Consider the following 20,795-nt stretch of genomic DNA (forward strand, 5'->3'; position numbering starts at 1 on the left):
CAAGATTCTTAGAAACAACTCCATGATACAGCTCTTAATATTTGTTACTGATAAAATATGGAGCACACACTAGTGTGTGTGTGTGTGTGTGTGTGTGTGTGTGTGTGTGTGTGTGTGTGTGTTTCGGCACACAAAATATCTTCCTTTCCACTTTATTCCAATGATTGATGGTCTATGAAATTCTAGATTTTTTTTTTTATGGCTTTTTTTTTATTTGTTTTATACTAGATCACATTTTTCTAAATATTGATAAAAAAAAATGAGTATATTTTGAATTATACAGTTTTTTTTTTTTTTTTTTTTGGCTAATTTTGGATATGTATACCTAGGAATATGCACAGATAACAAAGATAATCTGTATTGTAGTGTTTCATAAAATATTTTCAGCCATGGACAGAAGGCTGTGCAGAAGGTGATCACCTGCTTGCTGCAGTATTAGCTTCTCTATGTGGTCCATCAATTAGATTGACATCAACGTTACCAATTGTTTTGGACCAGGATATGCTAACAGATGTTCCTTCTCCTAGTCCACTAGAAAATGGATTGGATGCTAGTCCTCCTACAACAAATGGGCAAGCTCAAGAAATGTCGCCAGGAATGGGAAGTACTGAAACTCATCACTATCCCTTATTAGTAGAGTGTGTGACTACAAGGACTGAAGTAAGTTCCAAAAAATGTGTTATTGCATTTGAGTATTATTTATATTTAAGTATTCATAGTTATTTAACAGTAAATTGCAAAATAAAATAAAAAAAAGGACGAAATGATCAAAATTATTAATTGGAATAATTTCAAGATACAGCCAGTTTTGCTGCCATAGCACAGTACATGTTTTCCTAAAAATCTCTGCGTTATGATGTTTTGCACATTAAAAACAACAGGGCTTATGGGAAAAGTAGGAATGGAGCAGAGCACTCAAAAAAAAAATGTTCAGTGTGGTAAGTAAAACAGTAAAAAGAGTTAGAAATGCAATAAAATTGCTAACACAGGTTTAAACATCTTAAATTTCTAATAAATAAATAAATATTACAATAAATATAGCACTGTAATATATGCATACTAATTGATATTTCTGTTCAGTGACATTTTTAATTTTTTTTTGGATTGTAAAATTTAAAACAGTAAAAAAAGTTAAGCAATCAATAACGATGAACATGGCATGCACAAATTGCAAGTGGGATACGCAGTAAAAATTTCACACATTTAAAATAGGAGTGAAGAGATGATTCTGAAAAATTATTTATGTTTTTTTTATGATTTATGATTTCATGGTAGGGGAAACACAATTCACCACAATAACATAAAAACCCACAGAATTCCAGCTATTGGTATTATCGCAAATGAAATAAGATCGAATTTACTATCTGCTTATGATTAGATTGCACTAAGAGAAAAACCCAATAAATTGGGAACTTCAAATTGTTTTTATTTTTTTTTTTATGATAGTGACCTCCAGAAATGTGCTCCTTCACTCCCACTATCTCTCCTCACGAAATTTCTTCTTGCACAGAAAAATGTGAGCTCCTGAAAACTTGAGTCGACCTACGATATCATCTGTTATCTTGTGAATACAGTGAATGATAAGTGTGTCTCCGATTGATACAACTGCAGTAAATGGGAAATATAGCTCTCTCACATTTGACATTTTTTAAGCTTTGTAAACTTGTATGTATTGCTGCGCAGGTTGCTACGTTCAGCTCGGTGACGCGTTTTTCTTTCACCTGTTGTTACTCGCAGACAAAATTGCGCATGAGCCAATGCAAAAACTGCATTATAGTCACATTCCTTAATATTTCAGTCGCATTGGAGCAAATTCGCTTTACCAAAATATACATTATATGAACTGACTGTATCAGTTAGTGCATGTTTTTAACTGGTAATAGTGATGTTAGTACAAGTAATAATATTAAATGATAATTAAACATCTTTAGACATTTCTATTAAAATTACATTAATTTTAATAGAATGCATAGTCTTAAACAGAAACATGCCATAAATAAATCACATTGATTCACTTAAAGAACTACATAGCAAGGCTGTGTAATATAATTGAAAATTTTAAAATGCAGTTTGATCATGTTAATTATTATTTATATGATTGTGCCATGTTTTACTGTTATTTGTTACTTTTCTTTAATTTGCTTATGGTGTGTTTAAGACTGTACACTTTCACTGATGAAATTAATACAACTTTTAATAGAAATAATTGAAGAAAAATTTTAAGAAAATTTTCTTCAAAATAAATAAATAATCAATACTATGTATTGATTATTTATAATAAGGCTGCTCTTACCAACTTATGACCAGTTTACATAGTTCTGATGAACGTTTCTGTAATTGTTGCCTTTCATTTCATTGGCTAAACATATATTTAAGTACATGTATGTTTAGAGTACTGATATGATTCCTTGGAAAATTGTCTAGTATACCAGTCCTCTGATGCCATTGGAATACTAACTTGATAAACTTCTATAAGTCTGCATCACTATGTCACTAACACTTAACATTACTTTATATGATATGATTACATTACATGATTATATATATATATATATATATTAGCATTAGTAGAGGCATTTGATGCAAGAAAGCAAGCTTATGCAGCATCAGCCAAAAAAAAAAGAAAAAAAAAAAAAAAACCCACTTCCACTTCACCCCTCTGTTCGTTCAAAATACCTGTCCAGCTGAGCCTTAAACTTATTTAGGCTATCAACCTCCACTACAAGGGATGGAAGTCTGTTCCACCAACCAACCACCCGCTGGCTAAAGGCAAATTTCCGCACGTCTATCCTACATCTGTCTTTCCTCAATTTGAATTTATGCCCTCTCAGGTGATTTTTCTGAGCTAGAGGAAGAATCCCATCAGCATTGAGCATGCTCAAACCATTCAAGGCTTTATACACCTCTATCAGATCACCTCACTGGTGCCTAGTCTCCAGACACTGTAATTTGCAAAACTTAAGCCTTTCTTCGTAAGAGCACCCCTTTGTTCCATTCACTAATCTTGTTGCCCTTCTCTGTACTCGTTCCAGCAGCTCTACATCCTTCTTGAAATGAGGCCTCCAGACCTGTATACAGTACTCTAGGTGTGGCCTGACCATTGTCTTATACAAGGGAATAATCACTTCCTTATCCCTGCTGGAAAAATTCCTGTATATCATTGACAATACTCCATGAGCTACTCTTGCAGCCCGTCTGCACTGCTCAGAGAACTTCATATCTGCCTGCACAACCACCCCCAAGTCCCTTTCATTCTCTACCACTGTCAGTGTAGTACCACAGAGTTGATACGTTGCTCTGGGGTTGCTGTTTCCCATGTGTAGCACTTTACATTTGTCAATGTTAAACTTCATTTGCCACCTCTCAGCCCATCTGCTCAACCTTTCCAGATCCTGTTGCAGCAGCATAGTGTCAGTAGTGTCCTTGACAACCCTGCCAACCTTTGTATTGTCTGCAAACTTGGACATTAAGCTTGATATACCATCATCAATATCATTTATAAATACAGAAAACAATAATGGACCCAACACTGAGCCCTGAGGGACTCCACTAATAACATTAGTCCACGATGAGCAGTGTCCATTGATTACCACTCTCTGTCTTCTCCCCCTCAACCACCCCTTTATCCATAGCAGCAATTTGCCTCCAATGTCACACTGCTCCAATTTGTGTAGCAGTCTTCCATGTGTAACAGTATCAAAAGCCTTTCTAAGATCCAAGTATATAATATCAAAGCTATTCCCTGCATCCAGTTCTTTTGTGATTGCATCATAGTATCCAATCAAATTGGTCAGGCAAGACTTCCCCTTAACAAAACCATGCTGTGTCCGAGCTATAACTGAAGTCTTGTCTAAATGATCCTGCAGTGCTTCTTTAACCAGTGCCTCCATTAATTTTCCTGGAACAGAAATTAAGCTCACAGGTCTATAATTACTTGTGTCAGCCTTTGATCCTCCTTTGTGAATTGGGGTCACATTTGCACATTTCCAGTCTATGGGTACCTCCCCTGAGTCCAAGGAAGCTCTCATAATTATGGCTAAAAGTATATATATAGTATATATAAAAGTGTATATATATAGTATATATAAAAGTATATATATAGTATATATAATATATAGTATATATATTATATATATATATATATATATATATATATATATATATATAGTATAGTATATATATATATATATATATAATCATATAAATTAGAATAAGGTTTAAAATAAAACAAAATAATACCAGCAGTACGGCAAGACTAGAGCGAAAAAACAAAATTAAACCTAAATTCAAATCTAAACAGGGAGGGAAGAGAGAGGGAGTAAGAATAAAATATTGCAATGGAAACTCTAAATTAATTTAGAAAATCTAATTATACGAATAATAATTCATTAAAATTTAAAGCCAATTAAATAGAAATTTAGCGGTGCCCCCTCTGATGGGCACCAGGTCCAAATTAATGTGAAATATCACCAAACAGAGATTTAAACCATACACAACAAAACAAAAATATAAAATATAGACTGACCATTATGCCCCATCTCAACAGAGGACCACAAGGCCAATAATGGTCAGGGAATCGCTGCATTTCGAACGCTAAACAAATCACCGCAAAGGCGAAACGACCGCAAGATCAGTCCGCCACACCGATCCACAGATCGAACCGCCAATGCAGGGAATTGAACAGCGGTGGTCCTGATGCAGCGAAAATCAAAAATAGAACAGACAAAAGCACTCCAGTGCAAAGCCACACTACTGACACAAATACACTTAACCCGTTTATATAAATGAATAAACTATAGATGGCAGTACAGGCACAGCGTTAGCAATTTGCCCAATACTATCATGTGACATAATTATATTTAAATAATGTTGAAAAAGAAGTATTACTTAATAAAAATAAAAGTAAAAGGAGAGTACAGCACACATCAGAGGCAGCAAAAAGCATATTCCTCTACATGATGCTTGAAATATAATCATATAAATTAGAATAAGGTTTAAAATAAAACAAAATAATACCAGCAGTACGGCAAGACTAGAGCGAAAAAACAAAATTAAACCTAAATTCAAATTACTCTCCTTTTACTCCTTTTACTATATATATATAGTATATATAGTATATATATAGTATATATATTATATATATAGTATAGTATATATATATATATATATATATATATATATATATATATATAGTATAGTATATATATATATATATATATATATATATATATAGTATAGTATATATAGTATATATATAGTATATATATTATATATGTAGTGTATATATATATATATATATAGTATATATATAATAATTACGAATAATAAAATTAAAATTTAGTAGAGAAATAGGATATGAATTTGAATAGCGATAATATGAATTATGGATCAGGGACACTGCAAGAGCAAAGGTACCCTACAACCATAATGTATATATAAAATTATATTATTTTTTATGTGTAGAATGCAGTAGGCATACATCTATTATTTAACCAATGCTAATAAAGAAAATACGGTGTACCCTGAGAGCGATATATGTTGAATAAAGGGGGAAGAGAGGAAAATAAAAGAGTAACGTTATAAACAAGAAGAAACAAAGTGCGAATTTTGAAAAAACGAAATGCAAATTTTGAAAAGAACGACCAAGGTAGAAATAGCATTGCAGTATCTTTCATAATTTATGTGTCTTCTTCAGAGGTCATCCACCCAAATTATGAAAAAGAACAGCAATACTCTTACTTCTGTTTCTGACATGTTCTGTATGTCAAAAAACACGTGTAAGTAGCCACGTGGTAGAAATTAAAAATAAATTTTGAAAAAATAAAATATAAGTAAAGCAAAACTATTATGTGCCACTAAAGTATAACATACAGAACATGGATGACCTTACAGAAGTAAGTAGCCCGCCAAAAAAGCGAAGACAAAGGAAGGTAGTGTCCGAATGACAAGAACTTACCGCTACTGGACAGGTTGACAGAAAAAGACAGAGCCGGAGGCTAACCCGTGTATATATGTGTGTAGAAACGCTAGCGGCGCCTAGCGTTAGACGAATTTTGGTGTCTGTATATTATGTAATTTACGTATGCGGTGGAGATACGCTAGGTTAAAGTTAAGTACATGATGCTCAAACACCCGGGATAGCAAAGAAATAATAGCTTACAAAGTAGCAGTAGAAGGCAGCTAAACTTTGTTAAGACGAAAAAATATAGATTGGGTATAGTAAGAAAAATAGTACTCTGATTATTGCGGTCGGTAAACTAATGGCTCACAGAGCATAAAAAGTAGAAATTAGTAAAGCAAAAAGATGATGAAATTAGGGATATGTAGTTGGGCTAGGGTAGTTCGGGGTTGCAAACCCGTTCCTATAGTTAGGACCCTGAACGAATGTCCGAGAGTTCGTGCATCATGTGCTTAAGTCAGTTGTGTTAAAAGTGTAACATGTATATTATAATTAACAATTAAATAAATAAATAAATCAAGATAAGTTTAAAATTAATTACAAGGTAAATACACTATGTCAGGCCAATCGGTGGGTACAAGTTTTCCAGACCGTAAGACACCAAAGAGGCCTAGTGTATTGTATTTACACTATATACAAACTCGATGCATATGGGAATAATTATAAGTTATGAACTAATAATGCTGTTTATATTGATATCTATTAAGTTCTTGTGCCTTAATATGTTAAGGGCTTTATTGATATGATGACGCAGGTATGTAATAGGAAAAAGATTTTTGGTCAGTTTACTGTATAATATTCTGATGTTATCAATAACTGTTGTTTTGTCGCTGCATATTGTTGCTATTCTGATGCACTGTGCTAAGATAACATTAGCATGTACCTGTTTGGAAATATTGGAATTCCATTGTGTAAAGTTTACTATGCTAAAGTTGAATGCTTCACGTTTGTTGTACAAATTGATGGAGGCTATACCATTTTTTAAATTAATATCTAAATCCAAAAAATGGACTGCTGTATCCGAATTGTTAGTTCTTTCTAGTACAAGTTCGTTAGGGTATAGATGTCCATAATCCTGGATGAAATTCGGGCAGTTAATTACCATGAGGTCATCTATATATCTGAATAGTAATAGGTCCTGTGGAAATGAGGTTTCTGACCAGTATAGGTATAGGTTGGCTATTATGCACGAGGCTGGGCTGCCCATAGGTGTTCCATTGGTTTGTTGATATACTGTATTACCATCATATATGAAGTTATTGGAAATACATAAGTTCAGTATGTTGTTCCAGTAACAGGTGTTGCAGGAAATAAAATCCTTATGTTTATCATAGATATCTTTGAGTACCAATTTGAGATTGGTTTGATTGATACTGGTAAATAGGCTATGGAAATCAAAGGTTTGAATATTATTGACTGTATTACTTTGCAAAAATTTTAATACGGGCTGGTTGTTGCCTATGATTTTGCTGTTATTTATGTTATGCATCAGTGGTTGCAGTAGTTGTTCAAGTGTTTTTCCCGATTTGTGTACATAACTATTTTTGCATGAGGTTATGAATCTGAAGCCTATTGGTTTTTTATGAAATTTAGGGATGAAGTAGATGTAAGGTAAGTTGTAATTGCTTAAGTTGAGCTTTAGTTTTTTGTTGAAGGCCATTAGTTTTTTTGTAATGATATTACATGTACTGGAAATCGGTTTGTAGATATTGCTTGAGTTAAGTTCATTAGTTAAAGTATATGTATAAAAATATTTGCAAATGAATGCAAAATTATTGGCTGCTTTATCTACCGGTGTAATTACGAAGTCTTTGTGTATATCTAGCATGCTTCTAACTTAGATAAGTATGGGATCCATATACTTAAATTCAACACCTGCAAGAATAAACTTTGTTTAACCTGTCCCTGCCTACACCCGCAGCAGAAATTTAATATAATAAAGTTCCATAAGAACCCACGCAAACGTACTCATAAATCTAAAAATACCAGCAACAAACACAGTAATATTTTAGGTGATTTTGAAGTCACACTTAAAAACTGGGATAAAAACATTATAAATGTACATGAAATACATAATTTACTGTTTAGTACTAAACACAGTATACTTAAAGCACTACACAAATTCATACGCACTTTCAATTTCGAGTCCAAACATCTCTTTCATATAATAAATGATATTTGTAAATTTAATCTAAAAAACAAAAGCTCTACAACACATGATAAAGAATCAATCATTATCTTGAACTTCAACAACCATATCATGGACAACATAAATATCAATAAACTTGTAAAACAGCATAAACATCTACTTCCGAATACTAGTCCTAGTTATATTAAATTAAGATATAAATATAATAAACCATTTGGATTATTAGCTTGCAACTACAAATCTATAGCTACCAGTTTAACATCACATATTACAGATACCAATAACTGCATTTGTCAACAAAACAACATGCAGCAATATATTGATCCAGACTATGGACACATAATTACAGGAAATTTAAACATAGTTACGGACCCAATGCTCAGACATGTACTATCACAAGGATTCAAATTCAGGCCACCTACCAAAATAAACATAACCAACTTCAATAAGCAGCTATATCAAGACCTGTTAAACTACTGCTTCCAACTAGCCTACAAAAATAACACGCCTATAGAAGCATACCATATGTGGATTAGCCATACATTCGCCTCATTCAAACATAAATATGCATTACACAGTTCAAATGTATATTATCAGGGCAAATATTACAACTTGACTAAATTAAAACAAAAACTGCTAGATATACACAAAGACTTCGTAATTACACCGGTAGATAAAGCAGCCAATAATTTTGCATTAATTTGCAAATATTTTTATACATATACTTTAACTAATGAACTTAACTCAAGCAATATCTACAAACCGATTTCCAGTACATATAATATCATTACAAAAAAACTAATGGCCTTCAACAAAAAACTAAAGCTCAACTTAAGCAATTACAACTTACCTTACATCTACTTCATCCCTAAATTTCATAAAAAACCAATAGGCTTCAGATTCATAACCTCATGCAAAAATAGTTATGTACACAAATCGGGAAAAACACTTGAACAACTACTGCAACCACTGATGCATAACATAAATAACAGCAAAATCATAGGCAACAACCAGCCCGTATTAAAATTTTTGCAAAGTAATACAGTCAATAATATTCAAACCTTTGATTTCCATAGCCTATTTACCAGTATCAATCAAACCAATCTCAAATTGGTACTCAAAGATATCTATGATAAACATAAGGATTTTATTTCCTGCAACACCTGTTACTGGAACAACATACTGAACTTATGTATTTCCAATAACTTCATATATGATGGTAATACAGTATATCAACAAACCAATGGAACACCTATGGGCAGCCCAGCCTCGTGCATAATAGCCAACCTATACCTATACTGGTCAGAAACCTCATTTCCACAGGACCTATTACTATTCAGATATATAGATGACCTCATGGTAATTAACTGCCCGAATTTCATCCAGGATTATGGACATCTATACCCTAACGAACTTGTACTAGAAAGAACTAACAATTCGGATACAGCAGTCCATTTTTTGGATTTAGATATTAATTTAAAAAATGGTATAGCCTCCATCAATTTGTACAACAAACGTGAAGCATTCAACTTTAGCATAGTAAACTTTACACAATGGAATTCCAATATTTCCAAACAGGTACATGCTAATGTTACCTTAGCACAGTGCATCAGAATAGCAACAATATGCAGCGACAAAACAACAGTTATTGATAACATCAGAATATTATACAGTGAACTGACCAAAAATCTTTTTCCTATTACATACCTGCGTCATCATATCAATAAAGCCCTTAACATATTAAGGCACAAGAACTTAATAGATATCAATATAAACAGCATTATTAGTTCATAACTTATAATTATTCCCATACGCATCGAGTTTGTATATAGTGTAAATACAATACACTAGGCCTCTTTGGTGTCTTACGGTCTGGAAAACTTGTACCCACCGATTGGCCTGACATAGTGTATTTACCTTGTAATTAATTTTAAACTTATCTTGATTTATTTATTTATTTATTTAATTGTTAATTATAATATACATGTTACACTTTTAACACAACTGACTTAAGCACATGATGCACGAACTCTCGGACATTCGTTCAGGGTCCTAACTATAAGAACGGGTTTGCAACTACCTAGCCCAACTACATATCCCTAATTTCATCATCTTTTTGCTTTACTAATTTCTACTTTTTATGCTCTGTGAGCCATTAGTTTACCGACCGCAATAATCAGAGTACTATTTTTCTTACTATACCCAATCTATATTTTTTCGTCTTAACAAAGTTTAGCTGCCTTCTACTGCTACTTTGTAAGCTATTATTTCTTTGCTATCCCGGGTGTTTGAGCATCATGTACTTAACTTTAACCTAGCGTAGCTCCACCGCATACGTAAATTACATAATATACAGACTCGAAAATTCGTCTAACGCTAGGCGCCGCTAGCGTTTCTACACACATATATACACGGGTTAGCCTCCGGCTCTGTCTTTTTCTGTCAACCCGTCCAGTAGCGGTAAGTTCTTGTCATTCGGACACTACCTTCCTTTGTCTTCGCTTTTTTGGCAGGCTACTTACTTCTGTAAGGTCATCCATGTTCTGTATGTTATACTTTAGTGGCACATAATAGTTTTGCTTTACTTATATTTTATTTTTTCAAAATTTATTTTTAATTTCTACCACGTGGCTACTTACACGTGTTTTTTGACATACAGAACATGTCAGAAACAGAAGTAAGAGTATTGCTGTTCTTTTTCATAATTTGGGTGGATGACCTCTGAAGAAGACACATAAATTATGAAAGATACTGCAATGCTATTTCTACCTTGGTCGTTCTTTTCAAAATTTGCATTTCGTTTTTTCAAAATTCACACTTTGTTTCTTCTTGTTTATAACGTTACTCTTTTATTTTTCTCTCTTCCCCCTTTATTCAACATATATCGCTCTCAGGGTACACCGTATTTTCTTTATTAGCATTGGTTAAATAATAGATGTATGCCTACTGCATTCTACACATAAAAAATAATATAATTTTATAGTATATATATATATATATATATATACAGTGTATATATAATAGTAGATATAAAACTATATATATAGTATGTCCAGATTTCATGTTTACCTTCAAATACTTTGGACAAACTAGCAATGAATTACACTTAAGAATGAATTTGCACAGGGTTAGGCATTAAAAACTACCTAAATAATAAAGCTATTGGTAATGAACATGACATAGAATATAAGTATTTTCAAGCACATAATTCTATATATTACAGCATTAGCACAAATTAATAATGCCAATCACAAAATTAGCCGGGAAGAGTTAAAGCTCTATATCCTTATGGCATTAATAATAAGCTTAACCATAAGGTTATAACTAATCATATACAAGATATGTGTATATATGATACATTCCAGTTGACAAAAAATTCAATTAAACCTAAAGCAAAAGAGACAAAAAAAAATTATAGTAAAAATAAATTAAAACTAGGTAAATTTGAAGAACTTCTCAAAGACTGGGACAAAGATCACAGTGTGCTCAAAGTTTTGCACAGGGCTATGGATACTTTTAATTGCAAGTTCAAACACCTTGTTCATCTCATAGAAGACATCTGTAAATTTGATGTAGGATACCAAAATCTTCAAGATCAGTCTATACTAATTCTGATGTTTCAAAATAAATTAATCGATTTAATCAGTATAAATAAGACACAAATTTACATCAGGGCTAAAGCCTCAGGTTATGTAAGAGTTAACTAATGTACAAGTTAGTGCAATTGCATCATTTCAGTACATAGCCAACTACTTAAATAGTTATAAATTGGCATCATTAAGTATATCTCATATTGTAAATACCTTCACAATGAGTTGCCACGATATTGCACCTCAAATAAGCCCCTTGACATGGGCACCTGTACGTGGTGAGGGACTGCACAGTGATGCTGCTGGTCTTCCAGATTATCATCTCTGGGATCCAACGCCCATACCTTGGTTCCAAGGTTACATCATTGGAATCTGGCATGTGCAGCCGTGTGCCGCGACCCATGGAAACTCAGAAAGGGGGATCCTGGTGGTTGAGGGGCCCAGCCTTGATACACCACTTTGGCCCCTGCTTCAACAAGACGGGTGGTTGGTCCCGGACTGGCCCGACTGGGATCAATTGCCGGGTGGTTCTTACTGCTAGGGTCAACTACATTCCAATAAGTGTCCCTCCCTTTGGTCCTGGGACGGGATCAAGGCCTATTGGAAATGAGAATTTGGTGCTCCTAACCAAAATTGGTGTCCCATTCATGTACACAGTACTTGCTAGTTCACGAGTGGGCATCCCCTCATAGGGCTCCGTGGTGGGCGAGGTACTTAGGGCATCGGAAATTTTTATCTTACTCATATGAGTAATTTAAATCCTATTTCTTCTTGGACCCCAAAAAGGCCCCTACCTAATCGAGATGATAACAGAAAATACCTCTGTAAAAAGAGCCAGAACTGAGGATACACCAATATCAGTGACACCACTCTTTCTCATTCTCCATTCCACTAGAGAGCAGTCAATTGGGAAGATGTACCCTTCTTTATCCAGAAAGGATCAGAAGGGGTGGCTGCATCACCTTAATCTGTAAAACGACTGCGTTCTGGTGACCTTTTGGTCGAAGCTGCAACTATGAAACAGGTTGGAAATATCCTGAAAGCCACATCAATAGGGAGGAATACCTATCACCGTAACCCCCCACCCACACACACAAAACTTTGAACTCTTCACGAGGTGACATTTCAGAGTGGGACCTTCTTCATGTCTCTGAAGAAGAGATCTGCTCTGAATTGAAAGAACAAGGAGTGACGGCTGTCAAAAGAATAACAATGCAAAAGAATGGGAATCTCGTCCCCACCCGAGTTCTCATCCTAACATTTAACACCCCATGGCCTTCAAGTTTCATCAAGGCAGGGTACTTAAACTGCCCAGTGAGGATTTATATTCCAAACCCACTGAGGTGTTTTAAATGCCAAAAATACGGCCACTCACAAACAGCTTGTCGTGGTAGCCCTGCCTGTGCTCGATATGGTGTGAAAGACCACGAGAGCAAGGAATTTTCAGCTTCCACACCGATCTGTGTAAATTGCCAAGGAGAGCATGCCTGCTGTGGAAGGATGAAAAAGAGATCCAAAAATTAAAAACAGAGCTGAATATCTCCTACCCAGAGGCTAGAAAACGCATACAACCAATAAATAGCGGGAAGCCTTCATATGCTCAGAAGGTTTCTGCGAAGTGGCATTATCGGTACACAAACTGAGATGACTGTACCACCAAGAGAGTCATTCACTCCAATTGCACACTATTTATTGAGTTCACAAAAGCCCACCAAAAAAACACAATCAGCTGCTGCTCCTATATCTGTACCTCCTAGTGCTCCACCACTACCAAAACCAAATGGTAAAGAAGAGCCACCAGTAACAACAGAAACAATGGATGTAGAGGACAAGGAGGTACCGGACAAATCAGTCTTGGAACTCTTTGTGTAGGAAGAAATGGATACAGGACAGCATCCATACTTCCCCAAAAAAGATAAATCCAAGACTGATAAAAGTAAGACTTCAGAAGCCACCTGATGGACCCACCAAGACAAAATAATGGAATTGTTCTGGATTCTAGTGAAATACTGATGACATCAAGGCCCTCCTGCAAAAGCACGAGCCAGTTTGCTTTTGCTTGCAGGAGACTTATCTAAAGGCAAATGATGATCCCACCATGCATAACATCACAATTTTTCATAAGGATAGAATTGTGGATGGTCCTGCTCATGGAGGAGTGGCTATCCTTGTGGGCAACCAGACCCCAGTTCAGCCCTTGCTAATTACAACCAGCATAGAGGCTGTTGCAATTCGCCTTACAGTGGGATTTTTATTTACCGTCTGCTCTATTTATTTGCCACCTGGGACTGACATCTCCCAGGAAGACCTTGATGATCTTGTAACGCAGTTGCCTCCCCCTTTCTTACTTCTTGGGCAACAATGGAAGGGGACGAGTCATAGAGCATATGCTCAATGACCTTTCCCTTCTAAATGTGGCAACAAACTGCTTCTTCCACATGCCTACCCGTACTTTTTCTGCCATTGATCTCTCTATCTGCTCCCCTTCTCTACTCCCTTCACTCACTTGGGAAGTGGAGGAGAACCCCATATGGAAGTTATCACTTCCCTGTGATAACCTTGCTACAGAGTGGGAGACCTTGTCCTCCTTTCAGGATACCATGGTGGAAGACTGTTCAGGCTGACTGGACTGCCTTCCAACATCAGGCAAATTTTGATCTTAGCACAGTCAGTCAGGAGCCCATCAATGATGCAGTCACGTACATCACAGAAAATATCGTCCAAGCAGGTGCGAATGCCATTCCAAAACATCTGCCCGGTTTCCACCATTTCCCAAACCATGGTGGAATTCACAATGCACAGCAGCAAAAACGATATCCAACGATATCCTACCACAACCAACCTTATAGCCTTTAAATGCGCAAGTGCCAAAGCAAGCTACATCTGCCGTCAGAGTCAAAAGGAATCGTGGATCCATTTTACTTCATCAATTACTCAGTCCACTAGTACTAAGTTGGTCTGGGATAAAATCCGGAAAATGAAGGGAAAATATACATCCCACACATCTTCAATCCTAGATTATAATGGATGCACTATTGCAGATCCAACTGCAATAGCCAATTCTCATGGGAAAACATTCTTTACCATCTCTGTGACATCTTCATATTCCCCAGAGTTCCTGGTCCTGAAACATAAAATTAAAAAACAGACTATTTTAAGTCTAAGAGCCTTTATCCCTACAACAGGCCATTCACTATACAGGAACTGAAAAGAGCTCTTATTCTTTCCAAGGCAAATGCTGTTGGACCAGATGGCATCCATTATGAAATGATTAAGCATCTTTCACCAAAATCTATGGATCAAATGCTCCTTCTGTATAACAGAGTCTTTATTGAAGGGCAGTTTCCTGATTCTGGTGCAAGGCAATCGTTCTTGCCTTTGCTAAGCCAGGAAAGGATCCTAAAGTCACTACTAATTATCGTCCTATTGCTCTGACTAGCTGTGTGTGCAAAATCCTAGAGAGAATGGTTAATTTTCGTTTAATATGATAATTAGAATCAAATGACCTTCTCTCCAATGTCCAGTGTAGCTTCCGAAGGAACCGATCTACTCTGGACCATCTTATTAGATTGGAAACATCCATCCGGGATGCTTTCCTAAAACGTGAACATTTGGTGTCTGTATTCTTTGATATGGAGAAAGTGTATGACACAACTTGGAGATTTGGCATCTTAAAAGATTTGCATAGCCTTGGACTTAGAGCTGGATCCTGTCCATTTTTATTAAAAACTTTTTATCCAATTGATCTTTCCAAGTTCGTGTAGTATCCTCACTCTCTCATCCCTTCTGCCAAAGTCTTTACAGAGGAGGGAGTACCACAAGGATCAGTATCAACGAGAGCTTCCTTGGACTCAGGGGAGGTACCCATTGACTGGAGATGTGCAAATGTGACCCCAATTCACAAAGGGGGATCAAAGGCTGACACAAGTAATTATAGACCTGTGAGTTTAACTTCTGTTCCCGGAAAATTAATGGAGGCACTGGTGAAAGAAGCACTGCAGGATCATCTAGACAAGACTTCAGTTATAGCTAGGACACAGCATGGTTTTGTTAAGGGGAAGTCTTGCCTGACCAATTTGATTGGATACTATGATGCAGTCACAAAAGAACTGGATGCAGGGAATAACTTTGATATTATATACTTGGATCTTAGAAAGGCTTTTGATACTGTTGCACATGGAAGACTGCTGCACAAATTGGAGCAGTGTGGCATTGGAGGCAAGTTGCTGCTATGAATAAAGGGGTGGTTGAGGGGGAGAAGACAGAGAGTGGTAATCAATGGACACTGCTCATCGTGGACTAATGTTATTAGTGGAGTCCCTCAGGGTTCAGTATTGGGGCCTTTGTTGTTTTCTGTATTTATAAATGATATTGATGATGGTATATCAGGCTTAATGTCCAAGTTTGCAGACGATACGAAGGTTGGCAGGGTTGTCAAGGACACTACTGACACTATGCTGCTGCAACAGGATTTGGAAAGGTTGAGCAGATGGGCTTCGAGGTGGCAAATGAAGTTTAACATTGACAAATGTAAAGTACTACATATGGGAAACAGCAACCCCAGAGCAACGTATCAACTCTGTGGTACTACACTGACAGTGGTAGAGAATGAAAGGGACCTGGGGGTGGTGGTGCAGGCAGATATGAAGTTCTCTGAGCAGTGCAGATGAGCTGCAAGAGTAGCTCATGGTGTATTGTCAATGATATATAGGAATTTTTCTAGCAGGGATAAGGAGGTGATTATTCCCTTGTATAAGGCAATGGTCAGGCCACACCTAGAGTACTGTATACAGGCCTGGAGGCCTCATTTCAGGAAGGATGTAGAGCTGCTGGAACGAGTACAGAGAAGGGCAACTAGATTGGTGAATGGGACAAAGGGGTTCTCTTACGAAGAAAGGCTTAAGTTTTGCAAATTACAGTGTCTGGAAACTAGGCACCAGCGGGGTGATCTGATAGAGGTGTACAAAGCCTTGAATGGTTTGAGCATGCTCAATGCTGATGGGATTCTTCCTCTAGCTCAGAAAAATCACCTGAGAGGGCATAAATTCAAATTGAGGAAAGACAGATGTAGGATAGATGTGCGGAAATTTGCCTTTAGCCAGCAGGTGGTTGGTGGGTGGAACAGACTTCCATCCCTTGTCGTGGAAGTTGATAGCCTAAATAAGTTTAAGGCTCAGCTGGACAGGTATTTCGAACGAACAGAGGGGTGAAGTGGAAGTGGTTATTTTTATTTATTTATGTTACTTTTTTTTTTTTTTTTTTTTTTTTTTTTTTGGCTGATGCTGCATAAGCTTGCTTTCTTGCATCAAATGCCTCTACTAATGCTAATGCTATTAAGTGTCATGCTTTTCGCCATCTCAGAACGACTTCCTCCAATTGTAAACAGTGCCCTCTATGTTGATGAGTTTAGCATATTTTGTCAGTCATGCAATATGAGGGTCAATGAAAGACAACTGCAAAAAGCCATCGATCGCCTAATGGATTCAGGTTCTCACCGCAGAAGACCGTTTGCGTTCACTTTTGTCGTAAGCGTAATATTCATCCTGAACCTGAATTAAGGCTTGGACAAAATGCTATTCCAGTAGCAGCAGACACAAAATACTTGCGACTCGTATTTGATAAAAAACTGACCTTTCTGGATCACATCTGTCAACTCCGTACAAAGTGCACAAGAGGCTTGAATATTCTCCACTCTCTCTCTCTCCTCTACATCTTGGAGTGCGGGCCAATGCACCCTACTATGCATTTACCATGTGCTTGTACAATCCAGACTAGATTACAGGTCCCTCGTATACAATTCGCCCAGAGACAGTATACTTTGATTGCTGGATCCTGTCCATCATCAGGCTCTCCGTATTGCTATTGGAGCAGATCGATCATCTCCTGTCCAGAGCTTATACGTCAAAGCAAACGAACCAACGTTATTGCTTCAACGTAAGCAGTTGTCTCTAAAGTATGCTTTAAAACTGAAATCCCTGCCAGACCATCGTACATGGCCATTCGTTTTTGAGCCATGATGGGAAAATTTGTGCAACACCCGTAAGACCGCCTATTGTCCTTTTGGTATTCATCTCCAAGAGCTACTCAAAGAACTTAAAATCAAGGTAGACAAGGTTGCCCAAACACCAATAAACCCCTTCCACCCTGGCATGCTCATGTTCCAGCATGTGACTTGTCCCTTAAAAATTGGGGAAAGTCGGACACTCCATCATCTGTCTACTTGCAGCTTTATTCACCACATCGAGCTGAACATTATGACTTCGCGCCAGTTTACACAGACGGCTCGAAGTCAGAATCATTTGTAGGATATGCTGCTGTCTTTACAGACACCACTATACATCGGAGCAGATTCTCTCTGAATGCAGCATATTTACTGCAGAGCTGCATGCTATAGAGTTAGCCTTGGATCACATTAGTAAATGCCAATGCCAACGGTTCATTTTATATTCCAACTCTCTCAGTGTGTTACAGGCTTTAATAACTGTGAGATGTAATCCTCATCCAGTTCTGTCTTGTATTCAGCGGAAGATTCACTCTCTCCATGAACATGAATAAGATATCCGCTTCTGCTGGATTCTCACATTGGGATTAGGGGAAATGATTTGACTGACACCGCAACCAAATCAGCAATTCCCAATAATAATCGCTGCCTGTCTGTCCCCTATACAGACTATATGCAAATAATACACCAAAAGATACGCTCCCAATGGCAGGATTCATGGAATAGACAGACTGCGAACAAATTATATCATATAAAGTCTGTAATTGAACCGTGCAGTCTAGTCTGCACAGGAATCGTAAAGAGGAAGTTGTTCTTACCCGGACCCGCATAGGACATAGTCATTTGACACATTCTTTTGCTTAGGGCAGATGATCCTCCTATGTGTGAATCCTGTGACACAATTTTATCAATTAGACAAAGTTTAATTGACTGTCCAGATTTTAGCAATATACATTTTACCGCTTTTAACCATCTGACTGAGCCATATACACTCAGTCAGATTTTATCCGACAATGACAGTGTATCCGCTGTTTTTAAATTTTTACACCATATTAATTTCTATAAATGTATATAAAATCCTGAAATATATATATATTTTAATGCATATACTGCTTTTTACCATTATAATTTGGCATGCAGTAACCTTTTTTCAAAAGTTACCAGAATTTATTTATCTATCTACAGTCAGTCCTTGTATAACACGTCTTTACACTACACGAATTCGATCATACACGATTTATAAATAGGGGAACGATATCTTATATAACACGAACCGAATTCGCTTATGCACGATTCGCCTTTGTGTTTACAAGAAATGGCAGTCGAACGCGGAATCACCCCCAACCGAACGCAACACGATAGGAATGAAGAGAAGATTCTGAAAATGTATTTATGTTTTTTATATCGGTGAAGGGGAAACACATTTCGCCTTAATAACAATTACAAAACGAGTTTACTACCAGTTTATAATAGATTCTACTAGCAGAAACGCAACTGGAAATTATTTTTATTGTTTTATGGTAGTAACCCCCCAGAAATGTGCTTTAGTAAAATGTGAGGTGTTAATAGTGTGTCTCTGCCTTTACAATGTTGTTTATTCAGTTGCTACACGCGCGCAGCTTTGTGTATCAAGCGTGCCTCCTCGTTTTGTAATTGTGCTTTATTCCCTGAAAATGAGTAAAATACTTAAAAGGTGTGAAAAGGAAGCGTCCTGGTAAAGACACTGCAGATTCAGAGAGAAAAAGAAAAGTGATATCGATAAACAGAGGCGGACTAGTCAAAAATTCTTACCCGGGAAAATTTGTAGTGGCCTCATACTAGCGTTTATGGCCAAAATTACACGGGCCTTCGGCCCACCGGGGTTTTCCCGGTAAGGCTTATGGCCAGTCCGCCTCTGTCGATAGAGAAAAAATATGAAATTGGGAAACGCTTTGAGCGAAATGAAAGACCATATGATATTGCACGTGCTACAGCCCTAAATGAGGCAATGCCGAGAATTACAAAGAATTCAGAGAAAATAAAAACTTTCATAGCAGGAACAACTCAAAGAGTAATTAAAATCCATTAGATTAATACACAAAGAATTGGAAGAGATGGAACGACTGTCATCTGTTTCGATAGAAAATCAAACAAAAAACAAGTTTGCTTACGATAGAAGCAAAATCATCAGCAATATTTTATTACGTAATAGTCGTAATAAAATACGCAAGTATTTTATTACCATTATTTATTGTGTTTGGTAATGATTTGGTTACAAATGTGTGTTCAATCTTGGGTGGTCGGCACCTAACCCTATTTTTCCCATAGGGCCTGTTGTTTATATTGCACGATTTTGCATTGCACGAGGGTTTCTAGGAACACAACTCTCATGCTATACGAGGACTGACTGTATTTTTAAACTGATATAATTATCTCCTGGCGCATAATAGCCTTAGGTGCTAATACACCAATAAAATCATAATCTAAACTAACCTCAGATAAGTAACACTTCACCATAGGAGAAGACTCCTATGGCGAAATGTTACTTATTCGAGGTAGTGCAATATCATGGCAACTCGTTGTGAAGGTATTCACAATATGAGATATACTTAATGATGCCAATTTATAACTGTTTAAGTAGTTGGCTGTGTACTGAAATGATGAAATTGCACTAACTTGTACATTAGTTAAACTCTTACATAACTTGAGGCTTTAGCCCTAAACTATATCATAATCTAAATTACTCCACACCATCTCTCATATTGTGGATTTATACTTTCCAACTGGGTTGTCATCATTGCAGCACCAGGGTATCTGCCCACCCACTGATGAGGAGCCAATAAGCTCCGAAACATTGCCATATTGGTGATGGTGTCCGCTGAGAATAAGTAACAATAGTCTTCTCCTATGGTGAAGTGTTACTTATTCAAGGTAGTGCAATATCATGGAAACTTGTTGTGAAGGTATTCACAATATGAGATATACTTAATGATGCCAATTTATAACTATTTAAGTAGTTGGCTATGTACTGAAATGATGCAGTTGCACTAAGTTGTACATTAGACACAAATTTACATAATGATCTGCTGCATGCAAATCACAAAAACTTTCACATAA

General features: G+C 36.5%; 1 protein-coding gene across 4 annotated transcripts in view; it reads left to right on the forward strand.

The window, feature by feature from the left end:
• Positions 1–20,795, forward strand: part of hiw (MYC binding protein highwire) — a 1,043,263-nt gene that overhangs the window by 453,904 nt on the left and 568,564 nt on the right. For all 4 annotated transcript variants that reach the window (XM_090372846.1, XM_090372865.1, XM_090372875.1 and 1 more), the window contains exon 33: positions 388–660. In XM_090372846.1, the coding sequence (XP_090228972.1) occupies positions 388–660 (273 nt within the window). The remainder of the gene's footprint in view (positions 1–387; positions 661–20,795) is intronic.

Source organism: Mastigoproctus giganteus, chromosome 1, assembly GCF_048544385.1.
Source record: "Mastigoproctus giganteus isolate SK-2022 chromosome 1, ASM4854438v1, whole genome shotgun sequence".
Taxonomy (NCBI): Eukaryota; Metazoa; Arthropoda; class Arachnida; order Uropygi; family Thelyphonidae; genus Mastigoproctus; species Mastigoproctus giganteus.